The 21,409-nt window shown below is 40.6% G+C and overlaps 1 protein-coding gene across 1 annotated transcript; it reads right to left on the bottom strand.

The window, feature by feature from the left end:
- Window positions 1-7,243: 7,243 nt before the first annotated feature.
- LOC103452504 (small ribosomal subunit protein eS27y) lies at window positions 7,244-8,483 on the bottom strand. The gene is made up of 4 exons (XM_008392003.3): window positions 8,317-8,483; window positions 7,881-7,982; window positions 7,740-7,768; window positions 7,244-7,619 (listed from the first exon to the last, which is right to left on the bottom strand). The coding sequence occupies exons 1-4, from the start codon at window positions 8,317-8,319 to the stop codon at window positions 7,493-7,495; spliced, it is 261 nt and encodes an 86-aa protein (XP_008390225.1). The 5' UTR covers window positions 8,320-8,483; the 3' UTR covers window positions 7,244-7,492.
- Between the last annotated feature and the right edge of the window lie 12,926 nt (window positions 8,484-21,409).

Genomic DNA, 21,409 nt, shown 5'->3' with positions numbered 1-21,409 from the left:
AGTCAAAACAAAAAAAGAAGCATGGGGGAAACTCAGTCCCTGAAGATTCAGGTATTTTCAATTAAAATTTAATATTAGGGTTGGGATGGAGCCCCACCAATAATTGGCCGACCAAATTGCACATCACTGTCGTGCACCGGTATCATCTCCTAATTCAGATTTACACGAGAAATGTTGAAAATTATCCAAAAGAACCAAACCCAAACTCACGTTCCGTAAAATCGTTTGAGCACGCTTTGAACTTAAGATTTGAAATCATTGCTTATGTACATGTGTTATCCATCAAATATTTGTCAACATCAATAAGGAAGTATTAAACTAAACATGGTAAATATAAGAAATAACTCTTTGTATTTCATTACTTAATGTGTAAGGATTACAACTCAATATATATACAGTTCTCTAATAAAGCTTAGTACCTAATTATACTTTAGTAGGTATCTAATACAGAGATTAGTTGCAAAACTGTTACATCTAAACATGACAGCTGTACATCTGAAAATGACAGCTGTTAGCTATGACTACTTATCCCTTTACACCCCCTCAAGCTAAGCGGAGGAGATCCCAGAGAAAGCTTGGACTGAAGAAAGTGAAACCGAGCCTTGGATAGGGGCTTTGTATGGATGTCTGCAATCTGATGATCAGTGGAAACATACAACACTTTGACTAAACCAGCAAGAACAAGCTCTCTAATGTAGTGATAATCGATCTCCACATGTTTAGTGCGCGCATGAAACACAGGATTGGAAGCCAAAGATATGGCAGAAACATTGTCACACCACAGTGTGGGAGTATGAGAAAGAGGGAAAGTAATGTCTTTGAAAATCTTGCAGATCCATGTGAGTTCAGCAGCAGTAAGAGCAAGAGAGCGATACTCGGCCTCGGTTGAAGAGCGGGCAACAGTGGCCTGCTTTTTAGCACTCCAACTGATAAGATTGGGACCAAAGTAAACACAATAACCAGATGTAGAACGTCTATCAAAAACACAACCAGCCCAATCAGCATCCGAGAAAGCTGTGAGCTGCAGAGATCCCTTTTTGAACCAGATGCCTTGATCAACAGAACCCTTGAGAAACCGAAGAATACGTTTAACAGCCTGAAAATGAGTGTCACGAGGGCAATGAAGAAACTGACAGACTTGGTTCACAGCAAAGGACAGATCTGGCCTAGTCCATGTGAGATATTGGAGAGCACCAACGATGGACCGATACTCCTTTGGATCAGGCAACAAAGTTCCAATGTGATCCAATTTGGCAGTACCAAGAGGAGTGGCACAAGGCTTGCATCCTTCCATTTTCGTCTTAATAAGAAGATCCATAGCATATTTGCCTTGAGACATGAAGATACCATCAGAGGATCGATGGACTTCAAGACCAAGGAAATAGTGGAGAGGACCTAAGTCTTTGACAGGAAACAGGGTACTGAGCTTTTGAATGAAAGCTTGGCAATGAGAGGTATTGGGTCCGGTGACTAATATGTCATCAACGTACACCAAGACAATCACCAAAGAAGGAGAGGTACACACAAACAGAGAGCAATCAGATTTAGAATTAGCAAACCCAAGAGAGAGCAAGGTAGATCCAAGTTTATCATACCAAGCCCGAGGGGCTTGTTTTAAGCCATAAAGAGAGCGATTGAGCTTACAGACAAAAGAAGGCTGAGAAGCATCAACAAAACCAGGAGGTTGTTGCATAAACACCTCTTCTTTCAGTGAACCATGAAGAAACGCATTACTAATATCCAACTGATTAAGGAACCAGTCATGGTGGACAGCAAGTGTTAATAGAATGCGAATGGTTACTGGTTTGGCAACGGGCTGAAAGTTTCTGTAAAATCAATACCGGCCTGCTGGTGAAATCCTTTGGCTACAAGGCGAGCCTTGTAACGATCAATCGAGCCATCAGGTTTCCTTTTAATCCGAAACACCCATTTGCAGCCAACAATATTGTGGTGAGGAGAGGAAGGTACCAATGTCCAAGTACCAGTGTGTCGAAGAGCCTCAAATTCCTCTGACATGGCCTGAACCCAATGAGCATGCTTAGATGCTTGCAGATAAGTGGTAGGCACAAAAGTATCAATATCGATGGGATGCTTAGTGGCAGATAGAGCTTTAGGTTTGAAAATACCGGCTTTAGATCGGGTGAGCATAGGATGAGAATTAGAGGGAATAGAGGGTTGAACGGAAGAGGATGGATGGGAAGGCAGAGGTAAGGAAGCATTAGAAGAAGAGGAAGAGGAGGATGACAGTACCGGAGAAGAAGATAATGGCAGAGATAGTTCAGGATGAACTAGCGGAGATGAAGAGAGTGATGAGGAAGCTGGAGTATGCTGAAAGAAAGGGAAAGGGAGAGTGAAGTGTGGAGATGATGTAGAGGCAGTGGACTGTGGCAGGGAGGAAGAAGAAAGGTGATGGGCATCATGAAACGGAAAATGCTCTTCATTAAACATAACATGCCTTGAAATATAAAGGCGTTGAGATTGGAGATCTAAGCAACGATAGCCTTTGTGCTGAAGACTATAACCAAGGAAGACACAATGTGTGCTTTTGCCGTCCAATTTCGAGGAAACATAGGGTTTGAGCCAAGGGTAGCAGCTGCATCCAAAGACCTTTAACTTGGAATAATCTGGAGGACGTCGAAAAAGAAGTTCCCAAGGAGATGTATCCAACCGAGAAATAGGCAGGCGGTTAATGAGATAAAGAGCAGTTGCAAAAGCTTCAACCCAAAACTTGTGTGGAACCCGAGAAGAAACCAAAAGAGTTCTTGCAGTCTCTGTAAGATGACGATGCTTCCGTTCAACACACCCATTTTGTTCCGGAGTGTGAGGACAGCTATATTGATGAGAAATACCATTGCGAGCTAGAAAAGAATTGAACTCGGAACTGGTGAACTCACCCCCTGAATCTGATCGCAAAATCTTTATTTTATTTCCAATCAAGGTTTCTACATAAGCTTTGAAGAAGACAAATAGAGAAAAAACCTCAGACTTAGCTTTCATGGGAAACATCCATGTGTATTTAGTAAACTCATCCACAATCAACAGGTAGAATCTGTAACCAGTAACAGAAAGAACTGGAGAGGGACCCCAAACATCACAATGGAGTAACTCTAAACTAGTTGAAGCAGAACTAGTACTAGAAAAAAAAGGCAGCTTGTGGTTTTTGCCGATGGCACAGTCGGAGCAAAAGAAAGATACAGACTGGTCACCAATGTGATCAATACAATGCTTATTTAAGACTTTCCTAAACATAGCAGAGGAAGGATGACCAAGTCTGTGATGCCATGTCTTCAAAGAGGCTTTAGTGCTGAGAAGAGCAGTATGTGAAGAAGAAACCGAAGAGAGACCTTGAAATGGATAGAAACCTTCTTTAACTGGCCCTCGAAAAAGCGTCCTCCCCGAAGAACGATCCTTGATTTCAGAACCATCAGAATCAAGGGTCAAAGAACAATAGTTATCTTTCAAGAATTGATAGGCAGAGAGTAAGTTGAATTTCATCAGCGGAACATGAAGAATATTATTTAATCGGAAAGAAGCATGTGGTGTTGAGACTGTAGAGTTACCAGTATGATGAATAGCCATACCTTGACCATCACCAACATACACCTTGTCATCGCCAGAATACGGACGGGGAGCCTGAATTGCAGATATATCATTAACAATATGAGAGGTGGCACCCGAGTCCATTAACCAAGTGGGAGAGGATGGCTTAGAGTTGGTGTGAACACACATAGCAGCTAGCTGTGCAGGAGGGATTTTGCCAGCAAAAGCATGATTCATCCGGGCATAGCAATCCAGAGCTTCGTGATCAAACGAATTACATATTTGGCAGGAAGTTCGACCACCAGAATTGTTGAATTGACTACGATTACCACCAAAATGATTGCGATTTCCAGAGAAGTTTCTGTAATTGCCATGATTCCCACCAGAATTGTTGAATTGACCACGATTGTTGGAATTCTTAGAAAAATTACCACGAGGATTGCGCGGAGAGAAACCTCGACCTCGATTATTGGTGTGAAACTTGGATGGCGCACTGTAAGATGACTGGTGAGCAGCAAATGCTTGAGGAAAATTATAGAACTGGGATGGTGTAGGAAGAAGAGGAGGTTGATACTGCGCAGCAAATGCCTGAAAAGGCTCAGAAGCAGAGGAGGCCACATTGTTCTTCTTGCGATGCATGAAAACTTCCTTGTTAATCAACAATCCATGAAGTTCATCCAGTGTTGTGGTAGAAATCCTGAGCATGATAGAGTCAATGAATGACTCATATTCATCAGGTAAGCCATTAAGAGTGACGGCAATCAAATCATGATCAGAAACCGGAGCTCCAGCAGCCATTAAAGAATCAGCAAGACCTTTGATGCGCTGCAGATAATCTGAGATAGAGAGATCGCCTTTGTGAACAGAGTGAAGGCGAGAACGGAGCTGATGAATGTGAGCGGCAGACACACCACCAAATAGATGCTCAAGGTTTAACCAGAGATCGCGAGACGAAGCGACACCAACAGTAAACGGAACAATATCCTCAGAAAGAGTGGAATTCAACCAGATCAGGATATTCTGATCTTTTTCATACCACGCCTCGAAGTCAGGATTTGGAACTCCAGTGCTGCAACCAGATGCATCAAGAACAAACGGCGGCGGGCAAATTTCCGAGCCATCAACAATGCCGGTGAGTTTGTATCGTCGAAAAATTGGAGCGAATAGAGCTTTCCAGACGAGATAATTGTCACGTTTGAGCTTCGTAGGAACCATACAACTGATATTCTGAACAGTTAGAGAAGAAATTGAAGAGGAGGAAGAATTAGGGTTCATCGTAGCAAAATTGGGGGAAGAAGTTGCAGGAGGAGTAGCAACAATTTCAGGTTGCACAGGAGAAGAAGTCGAAGATGCCATGGCCAAAGATCAAAGATCTGAGAAGCACCACGATCGAAGAACAAATCGATCGAAAAAAAAAATCGCAAGAAAAAGAGGGATCGAGAGGCGGTTAGGCAGATAGGCGGTGATACCATATAAGAAATAACTCTTTGTATTTCATTACTTAATGTGTAAGGATTACAACTCAATATATATACAGTTCTCTAATAAAGCTTAGTACCTAATTATACTTTAGTAGGTATCTAATACAAAGATTAGTTGCAAAACTGTTACATCTAAACATGACAGCTGTACATCTGAAAATGACAGCTGTTAGCTATGACTACTTATCCCTTTAGTAAATACCAATATTAAACTAAACATAGTAAATACCAAAAATATACATGACAATATTTGGAAATTTCTTATATATTCATTAATCTCCAAAGTAGAGTACATATAGGAGTTACAATTGGTATTACATATGTATTTCACCAATGTAGGACAATAAACTACTATTTACACTTTAACTAATATATAACTCACAAGAAGAAGTGTCTTTTAAAATGATTGAAAACGATTTTAATGAAAATATTTTTGAAGCTAATCCTTAAAAAAATGCAAGTAAATTCTTAAAAAACGCTTCTAATTCTTTTAGAAACCCAATTTTCTTTTTCTAAAAGTGATTTTAATCATTTAAAAACATCTCAAACGAATACTGTAATATTCTATATTACGAGGGACTAGAAATTTTACTTTGTGACTTGTTTATTGGGAATGATTGCAAGATAGAAATTAGCGGGGCCTCTAGAAGTAATTAGTAGCATGAATTATTGGGAGAAAAGTGTCACAACATTACAGAGGAAAAGCCAAAACCGTTTACTTGGGGTCAACGCTCTCACCATCGAACACCGTCATATATTCTAAACCTGCTAAAAACTAATGCGAGAGATAAGAACGTTGATGATAGACAAACGTGGCGTCAATCGTCCATCCACACATTCGAAAAACACAACCGTTCATGAAACACGACCGTTCATGACACACGACCGTCAACTGATGTGAGTCCCACAACGAACCGAGACGATACATTACAACAATGAATAGTTCAGCTGCGGTCATTGATGAAATGGTGCATTACATCAAAGCACCTCAACAACTTTAACCCCATCGTCCCCACCGCGCAACGACCGTTGACGGCAGCACAGAACATTTATTTTGTTTTGTGGAAAAGACCAAAGACGGTCACATCACAAAGCACCAGGCAGCGGCATGCACAAAAGAGAGGGGCCTAAGTTTAGGTAAAGCACATCTGGGCTTTTTTTGCCTTGGATTGAAAAGACTTTCATATGCAACGACCCAAAAAACATAATTCTGCGGACCTAATTGTTAACAAGTCTTACGGGAGCCCAGCAAACTAAACACACAAGAATTGTCGAGGGAGCGAAAAGGGTAGGAAATGCTTGCGAAAGGATGCCAACGGCTTCCCCTTCCACGACCAGGCTTTCCCCAGCTGGGCTCAAATCCCAGAGCTTTCCAAAAAGGGGATGGTGGAAGGAAATAATGCTTCCCCAAGAATACACAAACTGCGGTTCCACAGCTAGGGTTGAAACCCAATCAACCACGCTAGAAGTAGCAGAGGATGCATTTTTAACTGGCCAGATCATACTCCTGCAATTGAGCATAAACGACTCAATAACCAACCAGAACCACAATCACAAACACAATGGCTAACATTTTCCCGGCCACATATCTCCCTCACCCTCCCCCTCCGACTAGGTCTACTCTACCTCCCACCATGGTGGCCGAAGCCAATATTGAAACGCTCAAGAAATATTAGACAGTAATTATCTACTGCATGCAACCGAGCTGTAGAGACTTCAAACTCCAATCTGAGAATACCTTATCTAGTTACATGCATGATACAAGTTGGAACTCTTAACTCTCTGATAAGAGTTTGAACCCATGTCACCTACCTCTAACTCATAGGCCTTCTTTGAACCCAACGATCCTATCAATATCCAATTATCCGGCAAAGCAATGGCGAAATGAGCCTTAACGGATACATAAATACTGCCCTAAAACAGAGTAATTAAACAATCCTAACACCCCCTATACATCCCTAAAACTGTGTCCACAGAGAGAGATGCACACAGAGCACCACCAATGCTCAATAAACGTAAAACAAAGGCCCAAAAAGCATGAAAATAACTACTTTTATGATATGAGATGATCGTTAAAACCTTTAAGGCAAAAGAGATAGAAGAATACATTATAACAGACAAACACAAAATTCAAAATTCACAAGGCATAGATATAAAAACAGCGATAGCAAACAAGTAAATAATAAATATCAAATAAAAAGAACAGGAAAACACTTCCTCAATAATATATAATCTCAAGATGTAATTGATACCTCAAAATGTCAAACAGCAAACTCAATTAAAACAGAATCAAAACGCAGCACTGTCATACTATGTCCAGAACGATCCTAACAAAATTAAATATCGGAACCCAAATCTAAATAACTTGGCAATAACGACAGCACCCATTTCTTTTCTTCCACGAGATGAACCTTCAAAAGGCCTGCTTTCAAATAAACTAAGATGAGTCAAAAGTGGTCTTGGCAGGATCATCAGTCCCCCTTCCTCCTGAAAGAGCAACCTTCAGTGAGCCTGGCACGACCACCAGTAGGCTGGCACAGCACAGTCTGGCAGTTCCCGCACACCACAACTGTTTGAGAGTGACTGAACACAGTGGTTCTGCAAAAACATTTTCCATTACATTCACTTCTAAACAACAAATAAATACTCTTATCTCCGAATTTTGCACATAGTTTAATAAATACTTAAACGAAAACCGCAAAAAGGATAAATACTTACATGTTGAAGCACCCCTGGCACTTGACATCCTATTCAAGTTCAAAACAATCAGAATTAGTATTATCCCACTTAAACATTCAAAACTAAACAACCTAAATACGAAACCCAAAAGCGTAAGCATCCATCGATTAATATCCATACCATAAAGAAAGAGTTGGGGGTCTGCACGAGCCTCTTGAGCTTGTGCTTCCTCTTCTCAAGCTCAGCTGGTGGATGGAGCAAATCGATATCGTTCTGAAGCACCTGTTAACACGAAGCAACCAAACATCCATTACAACACAACCCATTTCTCAAATCATTAACTTATTTCTATTTTCTCTAATTTCACTAATCATTTTATCAAAACAAAATCATGTCGAACCTGGTTATGTACTGTGCTCAAACCCGAACCCTAATTTTTAGAACGACGCAGAATAAGATAAGCGGAGTTCGATCCTCTATCCTAACAGATATCCAATGGGTTCACGTTTCAAGTATATATAAACAGATATAGACATGGCTGCGTTCTGAGGTACCGGAAAAGAAGAAAACGATGGAGAATTACAGATCCGAAGAGAGGAAGGTCGGTTGGGCTTACCATCTTGAGTGAAAACGAAGATCGTAGAAAACGGCGGCGACCGCGAATGGAAGACTCTAGGGAACGAGAGAGCTTGCAACGATGGCTGGTGAGAGAGGAGATTTAGGGTTTATAGTTAAGGGCGAATATAAATGAATGGCTGAATGATTCTGGCCCTTGGATCAGCAGCAAGTTCGATCTTAGCCTTTCACTAGCATTGTCGTCCTTTGCGTCTAAGTTTCTATTTCATTTTGGGCCTCTAAAATTTGTCACCTTTGTGAATAATGGGCTTATTTTTGTCCAATTTTGTGCCCTTGGTCCAATCCAAAGCATTCAAAGCTTATTTTTTTAAGAAGGCCTAATCGGATAAACGGTCCATGTGATGATAAGGTAATCGGAAAGTAGCCCCTGTGGTAAAAAAATTAGGATTTAAACCCTCGTGGTGTAGTCTGTTAGCAAATTTAGTCCAAAAGTGATTTTTCCATTAAAAGTCTGTTATATGCAAGGGTAAAAATGTACATTGATGTGTGTCTTCTTCTTCATAGTCTCATAGAACACCGGGAGTATTTAAAACCTCAAAAGCCATCATTCAGCCAAGAAAATTACGACATGGCCCGAGTATTTTCCTTGATCACGGAATGCTACTGAATCAAAAGTTGAGAGCTCTGAATCTTGAGAGGAAGCTTCATAAAGCTGGCGGGTTCAGCAGGTGGTTAGCATCACTAGGACTGGGGGTAGTTTGTTAGGATTTTCCAGAGGAAAGGTCTGAGTAAGTTCCAGTTGGTGAATCTGACCATGAAGAAGCTCAAAGACATGGGTGCCAATGCAGTAGGGTATAAATGTACATTTTTACCCTTGCATATAACAGACATTTAATGGAAAAATCAATTTTGGACTAAATTTGCTAACAGACTACACCACGAGGGTTTAAATCCTAATTTTTTTACCACGGGGGCTACTTTCCGATTACCTTATCACCACGGGGACTGTTTATCCGATTAACCCTTTTAAGAAATCACTAAGCACTTTATGGCAATTTTATACATGGGTGTAAAAGTCTCTTTATTTTAAATAAAAGTGATTATGATTTTTAAATACAATTAACTTGTGACAAGACGATATTCTATTCTAATTGGTTGCAAGTGGCTCACATATGCAATTGATTTATATCTCACTATTATAAGAGTTTACTTGGCCAAATTTTTTTTTCTGTCGGATAAAGAAAATTTTAGGTGCTTATAATCGACATCGTGGCGAGTGTATGCTAAAACATAGTTCGGGTTGTATTTAGACCCTCTAGAGATGCCCTAAGTAATCTTGATTACTAAAGGGTTATATAACTTTTATATTTCAAACGACAATATCACTTTAAGCTACCGTAAAAATACGGAGAAGGTTCAAACTCGAAATGTAATGAAGTGAGGAGAAATTCACTAGAGCAATCCACCATTTACAAATGTTACAGAGACTTCTTTTTTTCCTCATGTGAGTAAAGTAACTGATCTCATTCATGCGTCCAGAATGTGATGCAACCATCCCACAGAAAAATGCTTAATTTTTGTCTAACGGAAACATACATCTGCCCGGCTTTTTTCTTATATAAACACCCCCAAATGCATCACATATATTACAAAAAATTGACTACTTACAAATATCAGTTCACATAATTAGGTCCCCGCCAATGAGGTCGAGCAGCAGTGCATTAATTCCTGTACTGGGTCTTGTGGCAATGCTTCTGGTAGCATGGCCTGCAGCAACAGTAGTCCATGGCGATCAAGGTCAAGATGCTGCAGCCCTGGCATGAGCCATGCTCTGTTTTGAAGGCTGGTACTCATGCGTCACTGCTTGTTTGGGACACGGCGGCAGCGGGGCGGATGCATGCATTAATGACTGCAACGGTAAAAACACAAAGTGCAACGAGCATTGCCCTCGATCACCTCTTCTACCACCACCTCCACCACGAGCAATGCAGTCACAGCCACCTAAATTACCATAAGCCTGGAGTTGATCAACTTCACACACACACACACACACACACACACACATATGTATATATGCGAGTGTGTAGCCTACTGCTCTAAGTAATGTCTACGTCCAATAAAATAAAAGGCTTTGTGCTTCATAATTAAGCTTTGATCAATTATACAACTTAATTGCAATATCTCTTCCTACATTTTACTTAATTTATGAATAATGCTATTTGGAACACATTTGCTTAATTACCACCTATGTAATAGAGTTAAGCCCCCCTTTTTTTTAGGTGGAATTCACTTGTATTACATATGTGGTCAACAAGTTATGAACTCATAAAAGTACATACGTACCAGAAAAAACTCTCTATACGAGTATAATATCTTATGAAATAAATATTGTATGTTTGTGTTTGTTTGATTTCCTTCTAATTTTAAGTGTTAGATTGATCGTCCAGCTTAAGTGTTTTTCTTCCAAACATTTAGTAACGATATTGTTATTGAGTAGCAAACTGTCATGGAAAAAAAAAATAATGCATATAAATAAACTTTTCTCTAATTTATATTTTGTTAAGGTATTACTTATTGGGTGTTAATCAATCAACAACTTGTAAGTTGTAACTGGAGTCTGGATTTGGCCCACAGAAGGCTCTGTTTTGTGTTGTTTTGGAAATGATCTTTTCAGAGTTGTGAGTTTATATAATGCATGGTGCCATTGTCATCCCTCACTTATTTTTCCTAGGGATCTGGGAAACAGCATGTTCGAGTGTACAAGTAAATACACTCGCTATCATTGCCAAAGGGTTTGGGTTTGGGTTTTGTTGGATCGATTTCAAGAGAGAGTCATGTTCTTTAGGCTCGTCTCAAATTGCATTAATATTGTCCTTAGCTTAATCAATTAGTTCTATCACAAGTTGTCCAACCAAAAGGACCCATCCAAGTTAATTTAAGAATAGTGTTAGAATTTCATAAGAAAAATAATAATCAAGGTAATCAGTAAATAGAGTCCAAAAAGCTTGGATAAGTCCCCACAACAAGGTGATCGGCATAAAGTCCCAATAGCATTATTCTTAAATTGTCATGCGTCCGGAATGTGATGTAACCATTATTCACGCAAAAAATGCTGTAAGTTGGCTGACAATATATATACGTACCCGCATGCATTTTTTTGTTGTATAAACTCCTCCATGATCAAACTGTATCACATTATATATAGAACAGGCTTCCCAATAACAACAAGAAGCGTACTATTCTTTAAATAATTAGTTCACGGGTCTGGCAATGAGGTCGAGTGTGCTTTTATACTTGGTCTTGTGATGCTAGCATGGCATGCAGCACAAGTAGTCCATGGCCAAGATGCAGGAGGAGACGTGGGACAATGTTACGCAGTTTGCTTCCAAGAAATGACTTTGTTGATACATAAAATCAGTGGAAAGTTTGGTACAACAGAAAGTGTTAAGTTTGTGACTTTCGTTAGATTGCTCCTGTCACTAGTGTGGATAAATATGTAAATGGATAGAGACAGGGAAGCAAACACAAGATGTACGTGGTTCACCCAGATTGGCTACGTCCACGGAGTAGAGGAGTTCTCATTAATTGTGAAGGGTTTACACAAGTACATAGGTTCAAGCTCTCTTTTAGTGAGTACTAGTGAATGATTTAGTACAAATGACATTAGAAAATATTGTGGGAGAATGATTTCTTTTTATAGAAGAGAGTTTCTAACTTTGTTTTGACATTGACACGTGTCGCGCTATGATTGGCTTCTGATGTTGACATGTGTCGCGCTATGATTGGCTTCTGATGTCGACACGTGTCGCGCTGTGATTGGCCTCCTGGTTGGAGGGAAACTCTTCTGGGTCCTTGATGGTATAATGTTGACCGGTGCTCAATAGTTTCGGGATTGGTCAAGTATGGTATAAACAGTGCTCCCCTAAGTTCCCGAGTGAGGGAAGCTCCTCGGTTGGGGACTTGCAAGATCCAAGCCCCTGAGTAATCACGAAACTTCTAAGTACTGAAGTGTGGTATCGTCTTCACTTGCCTTATCTGTCTCATAAGTAGATGTGACATCTTTTCTGAAAGTACTTTTTCTCTATCCAAGGGTGGTATCTTTAACCGGTGGAGATGCACAAGGTAATGTATCAATTTGACTTGAAGCTTACTTGTAGTTTCAGGCTTGATCAAGCGCGATACAAACCATGTAGTAAGAGTCCCCAAGTCGTCGAGTTAGGAGATTTGCCGAAAGAGGTGACAGACAAGGTAAGCAATCAGAGTTCTAAGCAATCAGTCCCAGATCAGAAGTTTGATTTCGAGTTCCGGCTGATTGTTCTCATTCTCCCTATCTTGCAGGCAGCAAGAAGGATAAAGAGAAGAAAAGGGAGAATGATATGAGATACTTTTACTTTTGAAAAAGTAACTTTCCACAAGCTTATTCTTGAACTGGGCTGTAGGGTTTTCTGGTTTCCTCCAGAGTATAAGGCCGACTCAAGAATTTGAGGGTCAAAACAAGTCCATCAAACCTAGAGTATGTTCGACCCTGATGATATGAGATACTTTTGCTGTTGACAAAGTAGTGAATGTATCAGCACGTGTTCTATTACGCTTGTCTCCACATGCTTCATTGTATCTTTCTCACTTGCTCTATCTGTTCCTTAGGCAGATACAAATGTGGTATTTTCTCTGGAAGCATAAGATGTTGAAGATGAGTACTCGAGAGCAATGCCAGGTAAGTAATCAGGCAAGAGGTTCCAGGCAGTCAGTTCCTGACTGGAAGCTTGATTCTAAGTGCTGACTGATTGCTCTTTTATTCCTTGTCTTGCAGGAAGAACAAGGTCAAAGGAAAAGACAGGAAAAAAACATGATATGAGATACTCTTGCTTTTAATCTTGATAATATGAGATACTCTTGCTCTGGTATGGCTTGTTTGCAGAGGTATTATCGGGGGGAAAAGAAGCTAAGTATTTCGAGAGACTCTATTGAGAGTGCCCTTTCGGATGTGAAGAAAATTTGAGCATTTTTTTTTATTTGTCGGTATGCCTGGCTGTGGAGGATGAAGGTCGACAAATATAGGAATTGTCCCAAAAGAAAGTGGTATCACTGTTCCTTTACCCTTCTCGGTCATAGCAATGTAGTGGGAGTTGCAAGATTTACGTGTTTTAACTTTGTCAGAGCACTTTGAAAAAGTGGTTTGTAGTATCTGGAAAGCTGATGTTGTGTGTGAAGATTGCAGACAAGCTTCATCCAAGGAAATCTGGCTTTTGAAGTTCGAAGAGCGGTGCCTCTTTGGTTTTCGAACAAGCAATCCTGTCGGGGATCTGGCTCTCGAGATTCGGAGAATGGTGCCTCTTCAATTTTTGAGAAAGCAATCATGTTGGGAGTCTGGCTCTTGAGATTCGGATAGCGGTGCCTCTTCGATTTTTGAGCAAGTAATCCTGTTGGAAGTCTGGCTCTCAAGATTCGGAAAGCGGTGCCTCTTCGATTTTTGAACAAGTAATCTTGTTGGAAGTCTGACTCTCGAGATTCGGAGGGCTGTGCCTCTTCGATTTTTGAGCAAGTAATCTTGTTGGGAGTCTGGCTCTTGAGATTTAGAGAGCGGTGCCTCTTTGATTTTTGAGCAAGCAATCTTGTTGGGAGTGTTTTCTCGAATGTGAGTAAAGGTTGGGCATGTTTGCCAATTTTCCTTGCCACGGAGCACGAAGGTTGACACATATGGGGACTTTCCAGTTATCAAGCAGTTGTGTTGTTCATTTACCATTGTGGGTAATAGTAGGGTAGCTGGACCTTCAAAATTTATATGTCTAAACTTTGTCAGAGATCTTTGGCAAAGTTATATGTGGTACCCGAGGAGCTGATGTTGCGTGTGGGGATTGTCGATATATTTTACTCAAGAAAATCTGCTTCTCGAAATCCGGAGAGTGGTGCCTCTTCGATTTTTGAACCAACGGCCCTGTTGTCCTTTCTTTTATAGGGGCACCAATTGTGTGCAAGAAGTACGTTCAGAGAGTTATTGCTTGTAGGAATTTTCTCCTTATTTTTGTACTTCAGAGATTTATTGCACCTTATTTCTCCTTCATCATTTCTGAGAATGTCTGGCCCATCCGACCGTCGTTTTGACTTGAACTTTGGTGAAGAGGCAACCATGCCTTATCAAGACAATATATGGCACCCATCTTTCTTATCCCTATTGGTCTTCTTACCATTGGGGACTCTGTGATAAAGAATGATATGACTGCTGCGGTGGTGGCCAAGAACCTTCTCACTCTCAAAGATAATAGACTACTTTCCAAACGGTCTAATGAGTTGGCTGTTAAGGATTCTCTGGCTCTCAGTGTTCAGTGTGCAGGTTCAGTGTCTAATATGGCCCAACGCCTATTTGCTCAAACCCACCAAGTTGAATCATTGGCGGCTGAAGTGATAAGTCTCAAATAGGAGGTCAGATGGCTCAAGCATGAGAATAAACAGTTGCACAGGCTCGCAATTTTACTTGATCATAAGAGGTTTGTGGGTTTGTTCCAAAAGCATTTATTGCCTTCGTCTTCTAGGGCTGTACCGCGTAATGAAGTTCCAAATGATCAACCTTCGGTGCCTCATCCTTCTGGGATTCTGCCTAGTACTAAGGCTCTGAATAATCACCCTCCGGTGCCTCCTCTTTCTGGGGCTCTGCCGACTGCTGAGACTTCTCATGAGCAACCTTTGTGAAGGCTCCTTCTTGTTTGTTTATTTTGATTCAAGGCTCTGAATAATCACCCTCCGGTGCCTCCTCTTTCTGGGGCTCTGCTGACTGCTGAGACTTCTCATGAGCAACCTTTGTGAAGGCTCATTCTTGTTTGTTTATTTTGATTCATGTATATGTACATATTTGTAACTTATCAGAGATATCAATAAACAAGCTTTGCTTCATTTCAATGTATTGTGTTAAATACACCAAGGCCTTCTTCACTAATTTCTTTGAATTTTTTCTTTTGTTGAAGCTTGTATGTTGAAGCTTTGAGAGTGAAGCATGTATGTTGAGGTAGTGTTCCCTCAATTTCCCAAGTGAGGAAAACTTCTCGGTTTGAGACTTGAAAAATTCAAGTCACTGAGTGGTCATGAGACTTTCAAGTATCAAGGTGCAGTAGCATATGGTAGGAGTCCCCTAAGTCTCAGGTCGAGGGAGTTGACGAAAGAGGCATTTCCTTTCTAAGTGGTAGCCCAAAACTACTTCTTCATATATATTTGTTATGAAAGTTGTTAAGCCCAAAGAAGATAAGGCCTAGGCAATTTTTTTTTTCAAATTTCCAAATATATATATATATATATATATATTAGCTTTGTAGGTGAAGCTTTGTAGATGAAGCTTTGAGGTTGAAGCTTTGTTGGGTACCATGAATTGATTTTGCTTCACATTATCTTGATCAAGATAGTGTGAAACTTTTGTAGGTGAAGCTTTTGTGGGTGAAGCTTTTGTGGGTGAAGCTTTTGTGGTGGGTGAAGCTTTTGTTGGTGAAGCTTTTATAGGTGAAACTTTTGTAAGTGAAGCTTTTGTGGTGGGTGAAGCTTTTGTTGGTGAAGTTTTTGTAGGTGAAGCTTTTGTGGTGGGTGAAGCTTTTGTGGGTGAAGTTTTTGTTGGTGAAGCTTGTTGATGCACAAAACTGGAGGTCTTGGAACAAAGTAAATCCGACCGTGAATCTGCAAGAAATGTAAATAACACAAGATGTATCATGGTTCACCCCAAGGTTTGGGCTACGTCCACACTGATTGTATTTCTGAGAGGATTGTGAAAGAGAGCTTATGAGAGTGAGAGGGCCGAGGAATTGGTCTCCTTAATTGTGAGGGTGATGAGTCCTTTTATAGAATAAGGGTTCATCAGTTATTACATAGGTGCCCATTCCTTTATTACATAATTACATTTAAGTCATTTGAGTATTTATACGAGATCTAAATACGGAGGCTCTAAGTATGGTACAAACAGTAGTCCCTTAAATCTTCAGTTAAGAGAGTCTTTTGGCTGGAGACTTGAAATTCAGTCCATGTGTGGGCCGAAATAGCTAGATGTCGTCTAGAGCTGAATACTCGATATGAGGCGGCGCTCAATGTGAAATGAGGCTTAACTAGATGTAGCACATGTTGCGAGGCTGCTCGGCTTGTGGCTTATGTTGCCTTGGTTAGCTCGGCTTGTGGCGTTTGAAGGTGAATGAGTCCCTTTTATAGAATAAGGGCTCATTCCTCAATACATAAATGATGGGCTACAGTTGATGCTAGCGGCAAGGCGGTTGCTCAGTAGGCGGCGATGCTCTCTAATGATGGTGAGGGAGTCTCTTTTATAGAATAAGGGCTCGTTCCTCAATACATAAGTGATGGGTTAGGAATTATGCCCGCAGCGATATGGTTTGCTCAGCTGGCGGCGTTGCTCTCTAACGAAGGTGAGTCCCTTGTATAAGATAAGGGCTCGCTCCTCAATACATAAGTGATGTGTGCTTTCTAATGAAAGTGAGGGAATCCCTTTTATAAATTAAGGGCTCACTCCTCAATACATAAATGATGGGTTAGGAGTGATGCTCGCGACGATGCGGTTTGCTCAGCTGGCGGCGTTGCTCTTTAACGAAGGTGAGGGAGTCCCTTTTATAAGATAAGGGTTCGCTCATCAATACATAAATAATGGGCTAAGTCCCCCAAGTATATTTTTATGAGGCCCAGTTGAGGCCCAATATATGGTACATAATGTAGTCCCCCAAGTCTTCGGTCAATAGAGTCTGTTGGCTGGAGACTTCAAATTAAATCCATGTATAGGCTGAAGTGGAAGTTGTTCCTAGGCGGTCTTTGTAGACCATGCACTGAAGCTTTGTAGGTGAAGCTTTGCAAGTTGAATCTTTGAAGCTAGAGCTCTGTAAATGAAGCTTTTGAAGCTAGAGTTCTTGTAAATAAAGCTTTTGAAGCTAGAGCTTTTGTAAATGAAACTTTTGAAGCTGTAGCTCTATAAATGAAGCTTTTGAAGCTAGAGCTTTTGTAAATGAAGCTTTTGAAGCTGTAGCTCTGTATATGAAGCTTTTAAAGCTAGAGCTTTTGTAAATGAAGTTTTTGAAGCTAGAGCTTTGTACATGAAGCTTTTGAAGCTAGAGCTTTGTAAATGAAGCTTTTGAGGCTGATTGACATAAGTGATGCTCATGAATGTTTATGTATGATTGACATGAGTGATGCTCATGGATGTTGTCATGAGTGATGCTCATGAATGTTGATATGAGTAATGCTCATGAATGTTGACATGAGTGATGCTCATGAATGTTTATGTATGATTGATATGAGTGATGCTCATGAATGTTTATGTATGATTGACATGAGTAGTGCTCATGTATAATTTTGAAGTACTGGGCGTACTTTTGATCACCTGGTTGGTGGTAATAGCAGCAAGCTGCTGAATAAATTTGGAGTACTGGGCGTACTTTTGATCACCTGATTGGTGGTAATAGCGGCAGGCTGCCGAATAATTGTGGAGTACTGGGTGTAATTTTGATCATTTGGTTGGCGATAATAGCGGCGGGGTGCCAAATAATTTTTTGTAGTACTGGGAATACTTTTGGTCACCTTGTTGGTGCTATTTTGGGCTTATGGGCCTTCGCCATCCACACAACATTCCAGCCCATTTATTTTTGGCTTTGCCGCTTTTTTTTTTATAATTATTATTACCCTCTGATGGGGTTTATATAAATGTCTCCGAAAGATAAGCAAAATAAATTACATGTTTTCAGCATGTTGATGGCATTTTCTGGTCTAACAGAACGTGGAGACGGGGAACCTTGGTGGGCATCTTCTTATCTTTAATCATGTTATCCTATAGGATAGTGGAATAGTGGAATAGTAGAGCATCTTCTTTTCAGCTTTTCCTTTTCTGCTTTCTTTTACTTTTACTTTCTCGTTTCTGCTTTTGTTTCTTATGTGCTCCCGAGGCCCCTTTTTCTTTTTCTTTTTCCTTTTGCAGATGGTAGGAATAATAATAGGTTGAGTATTGAAAAAGCTTATCTTCTTCGTGAGTGTTTTTTCAGATAGTGGGATGGTGGACTCCCTGTGGCTGCTCATCTTCGTACTAAACATCCTGAAAAATACATACAAGTTGCAGAATTTATAACGAATATGGGCCCACCATCACCGACATCCTTGTATTCATTCTTCTCATTGCTTGCGCTGCTCTTGGCCTTTGATGGACGGACCGAGAGGACCGTCAGTGCAACACACAACAGCAACGATGGGGGAGGAGAAGCAGCAGAGTGCCCCATGACGTGAGTTTCCCACATTTTAAGTCAGGTCTCAGATAATTTATCCATCTCAGTCTACAACTCTTTCCACATCTCTGTAGGCCTGCAAGTTTAGGAACTGAGCTCCAGCAGCCATGGCCATGTGTTGTGATGTAGTTGATGAGTTTTTCATCTTCATCTGGATTAAAATCACAAAATGATGGCAGAAACGCCAAAAAAAGTACAAACACAGATGACTAGCTCATAGCCTCAATCATAGACATTCACGATAGTTTTATGAGGTTGCGTTTTGCTAAATCCTCGGCGATCTGAGCGGGAGATTGCAGGTTGCATCGAACAATGGTGTCCACGAACATACACGTGTCATCCTTTGTGTTCCCGTGCGGCACGTCGACAACTTACGACTCCACCACCATCGTCCCGTCGCCCGCGCCCGACGATGTGTGCAGTGTCGTCAGCGACTTGTAGTTTCAACAGTCGGTGGTCTTGAGCATACAGAAAGAAAACTTTGGACTCAGTGGCCGACGCCGACGGCACGAGATTGGACTCTAAGAGCTTCAATATGCTAGTGCAGACATCAGAGAGCTCAGACTCGACCTTGGATATGTACTCCTTGACAAGCGCCACATGTTCCTCGTTCTTCTGGCCCTCCTCCTTCTGCTCGATCGACGGTTAGCTCGGCAACTGGAGTCGAACTCTATTTCTTCCCCAAAAGACGACGCTGTGTGGGTCATGGTTTCCAGCAACCGAAGATGATTTTTCCTCTACGTTGGCTTTTCACACAGAAAGGAAGGAACTGTGTTTTTTTTTAATTCTTGGATTTCTTGAAAATGCTTAGGGTTTGATTGATTTGATGGGTGAGGGGTTGGTGGTGTCGTGGAAGCAGGAAAAAGAGAGAGACTGGCCCTGGAGGAAGGTAGATTTGATGGGAATCAGAGAGCTGCTGCTTGTGAGCGACTTTTTCAGAAATGCACCAAGTACAACACCAATAAATAAAACCCAGAGAGATAGAGATTGAAGGTTTTATGGAAAAAATCCAAAAGTGAGGTTTTGGGCTCTTGGGTTTTGCAGATTCATGGTGGAGGTGAAAAATTGAGAGAGAACCGACATAACTTTTCGTGTCGTTTCCCACAGAAGTCGTCAAATGTTAATGCACAAAACCGGAAGTCTTGGGACAACGTAAATCCGACCGTGAATATGCAAGTAATGTAAATAACACAAGATGTATCGTGGTTCACCCAAGGTTTGGGCTACGTCCACACTGATATTGTATTTCTGAGAAGATTGTGAGGGAAGAAGAGCTTGAGAGCTTTGCTCTAGATAGGAGAGGCTTAGGGTTTGTGAGGATGAAGAGGCACTTTTATAGAATAAAGGCTCCTCCCCTTTTTACATATTTGCCCCTTCCTTTATTACATAATTACATTTGAGTCCCCCGAGTATTTATACGAGGTCTAAATACGAAGGCCCTAAGTATAGTACAAACAAAGCTTTTCTAGGTGAAGCTTTTATGGGTGAAGCTTTTGTGGTGGGTGAAGCTTTTGTGGTGAAGCTTTTATGGTGGATGAAGCTTTTGTGGGTGCTTTTGTTGGTAAAGCTTTTATGGGTGAAGCTTTTGTGGGTGAAGTTTTTGTGGGTGAAGCTTTTATGAGTGAAATTTTTGTGGTGGGTGAAGCTTTTGTGGGTGAAGCTTTTGAGGGTGAAGCTTTTGTTGGTGAAGCTTTTATGTGGTGGGTGAAGCTTTTGAGGGTGAAGCTTTTGTTGGTGAAGCTTTGGAGTTGAAGTTTTGTAGGTGAAGCTTTTGTGTTAAAGCTTTTGTAGGTGAAGCTTTGGAGTTGAAACTTTGTAGGTGAAGCTTTTGTGTTGAAGCTTTTGGAGGTGAAGCTTTTGTGTTGAAGCTTTTGTAGGTGAAGCTTTGGAGTTGAAGCTTTGTAGGTGAAGCTTTGGAATTGAAGCTTTTGTTGGGTACAATGAATTAATTTTGCTTCACACTATCTTAATCAAGATAATGTGAAGCTTTTGAGAATTTGTAGTTGTCCTTCATTGATGAAGCTTTGTTAAATTTCCCATTTTTAAAAAAAAAATAAACTAGAAATTTGAAAATGTGGGAGAGACAACATATACAAATTTTGCTTCCACACTATTGAGCAAGAGATTGTGATGCAAGCCACACCTTGTAGTAGTCGAACGTTTGGATGAACCATATAAATTGAATTTGCTTCGAACAGTCTTGAATTTGCTTCGAAGGTTTAAGAATTGTAGTTGCCCTTTATTGATGAAGTTTTTGTTGGCACCATAAATTGGTTTTGCTTCACACTATCTTGATCAAGAGTGTGTGAATCTTTTGAGAATTGTGGTTGCCCTCCATTGATGAAGCTCTTGTTGGCATCATAAATTGGTTTTGCTTCACACTGTCTTGATCAAGAATGTGTGAAGCTTTTGAGAATTGTGGTTGAACTCCTTTGACGAAGCTTTTGTTGGCACCATAAATTGGTTTTGCTTCACACTATCTTGATCAAGAGTGTGTGAAGCTTTTGAGAATTGTGGTTGTCTTTCATTGATGAAGCTCTTGTTGGCGCCATAAATTGGTTTTGCTTCACACTGTCTTGATCAAGAGTGTGTAAAGCTTTTGAGAATTGTGGTTGCCCTCCATTGATGAAGCTCTTGTTGGCACCATAAATTGGTTTTGCTTCATATTATCTTGATTAATAGTGTGTGAAGCTTTTGAAAATTGTGGTTGAACTCCTTTGATGAAGCTCTTGTTGGCACCATAAATTGGTTTTGCTTTACACTGTCTTGATCAAGAGTATGTGAAGCTTTCTACGAGGTGTAGTGTTTACATTGTTACAGAGGAGAAATGTCTGAAGCAGATGCAAGAGGGCTGAATAGCTTGATCTTCGTATGCCATGCACTGAAGTT

Source organism: Malus domestica, chromosome 13 (assembly GCF_042453785.1).
Source record: "Malus domestica chromosome 13, GDT2T_hap1".
NCBI lineage: Eukaryota > Viridiplantae > Streptophyta > Magnoliopsida > Rosales > Rosaceae > Malus > Malus domestica.
The sequence above is the reverse complement of the archived record's forward strand: the minus strand, read 5'-3'. Positions and strand labels throughout refer to the sequence as shown.

Coding starts and splice junctions, on each gene's coding strand:
- LOC103452504 (XM_008392003.3), bottom strand. Junction 7,769..7,880: donor CCCCCAACTCTTTCTTTATG/GTATGGATATTA, acceptor GAACTTGAATAG/GATGTCAAGTGCCAGGGGTG. Junction 7,620..7,739: donor TGCCAGGGGTGCTTCAACAT/GTAAGTATTTAT, acceptor ATGTTTTTGCAG/AACCACTGTGTTCAGTCACT.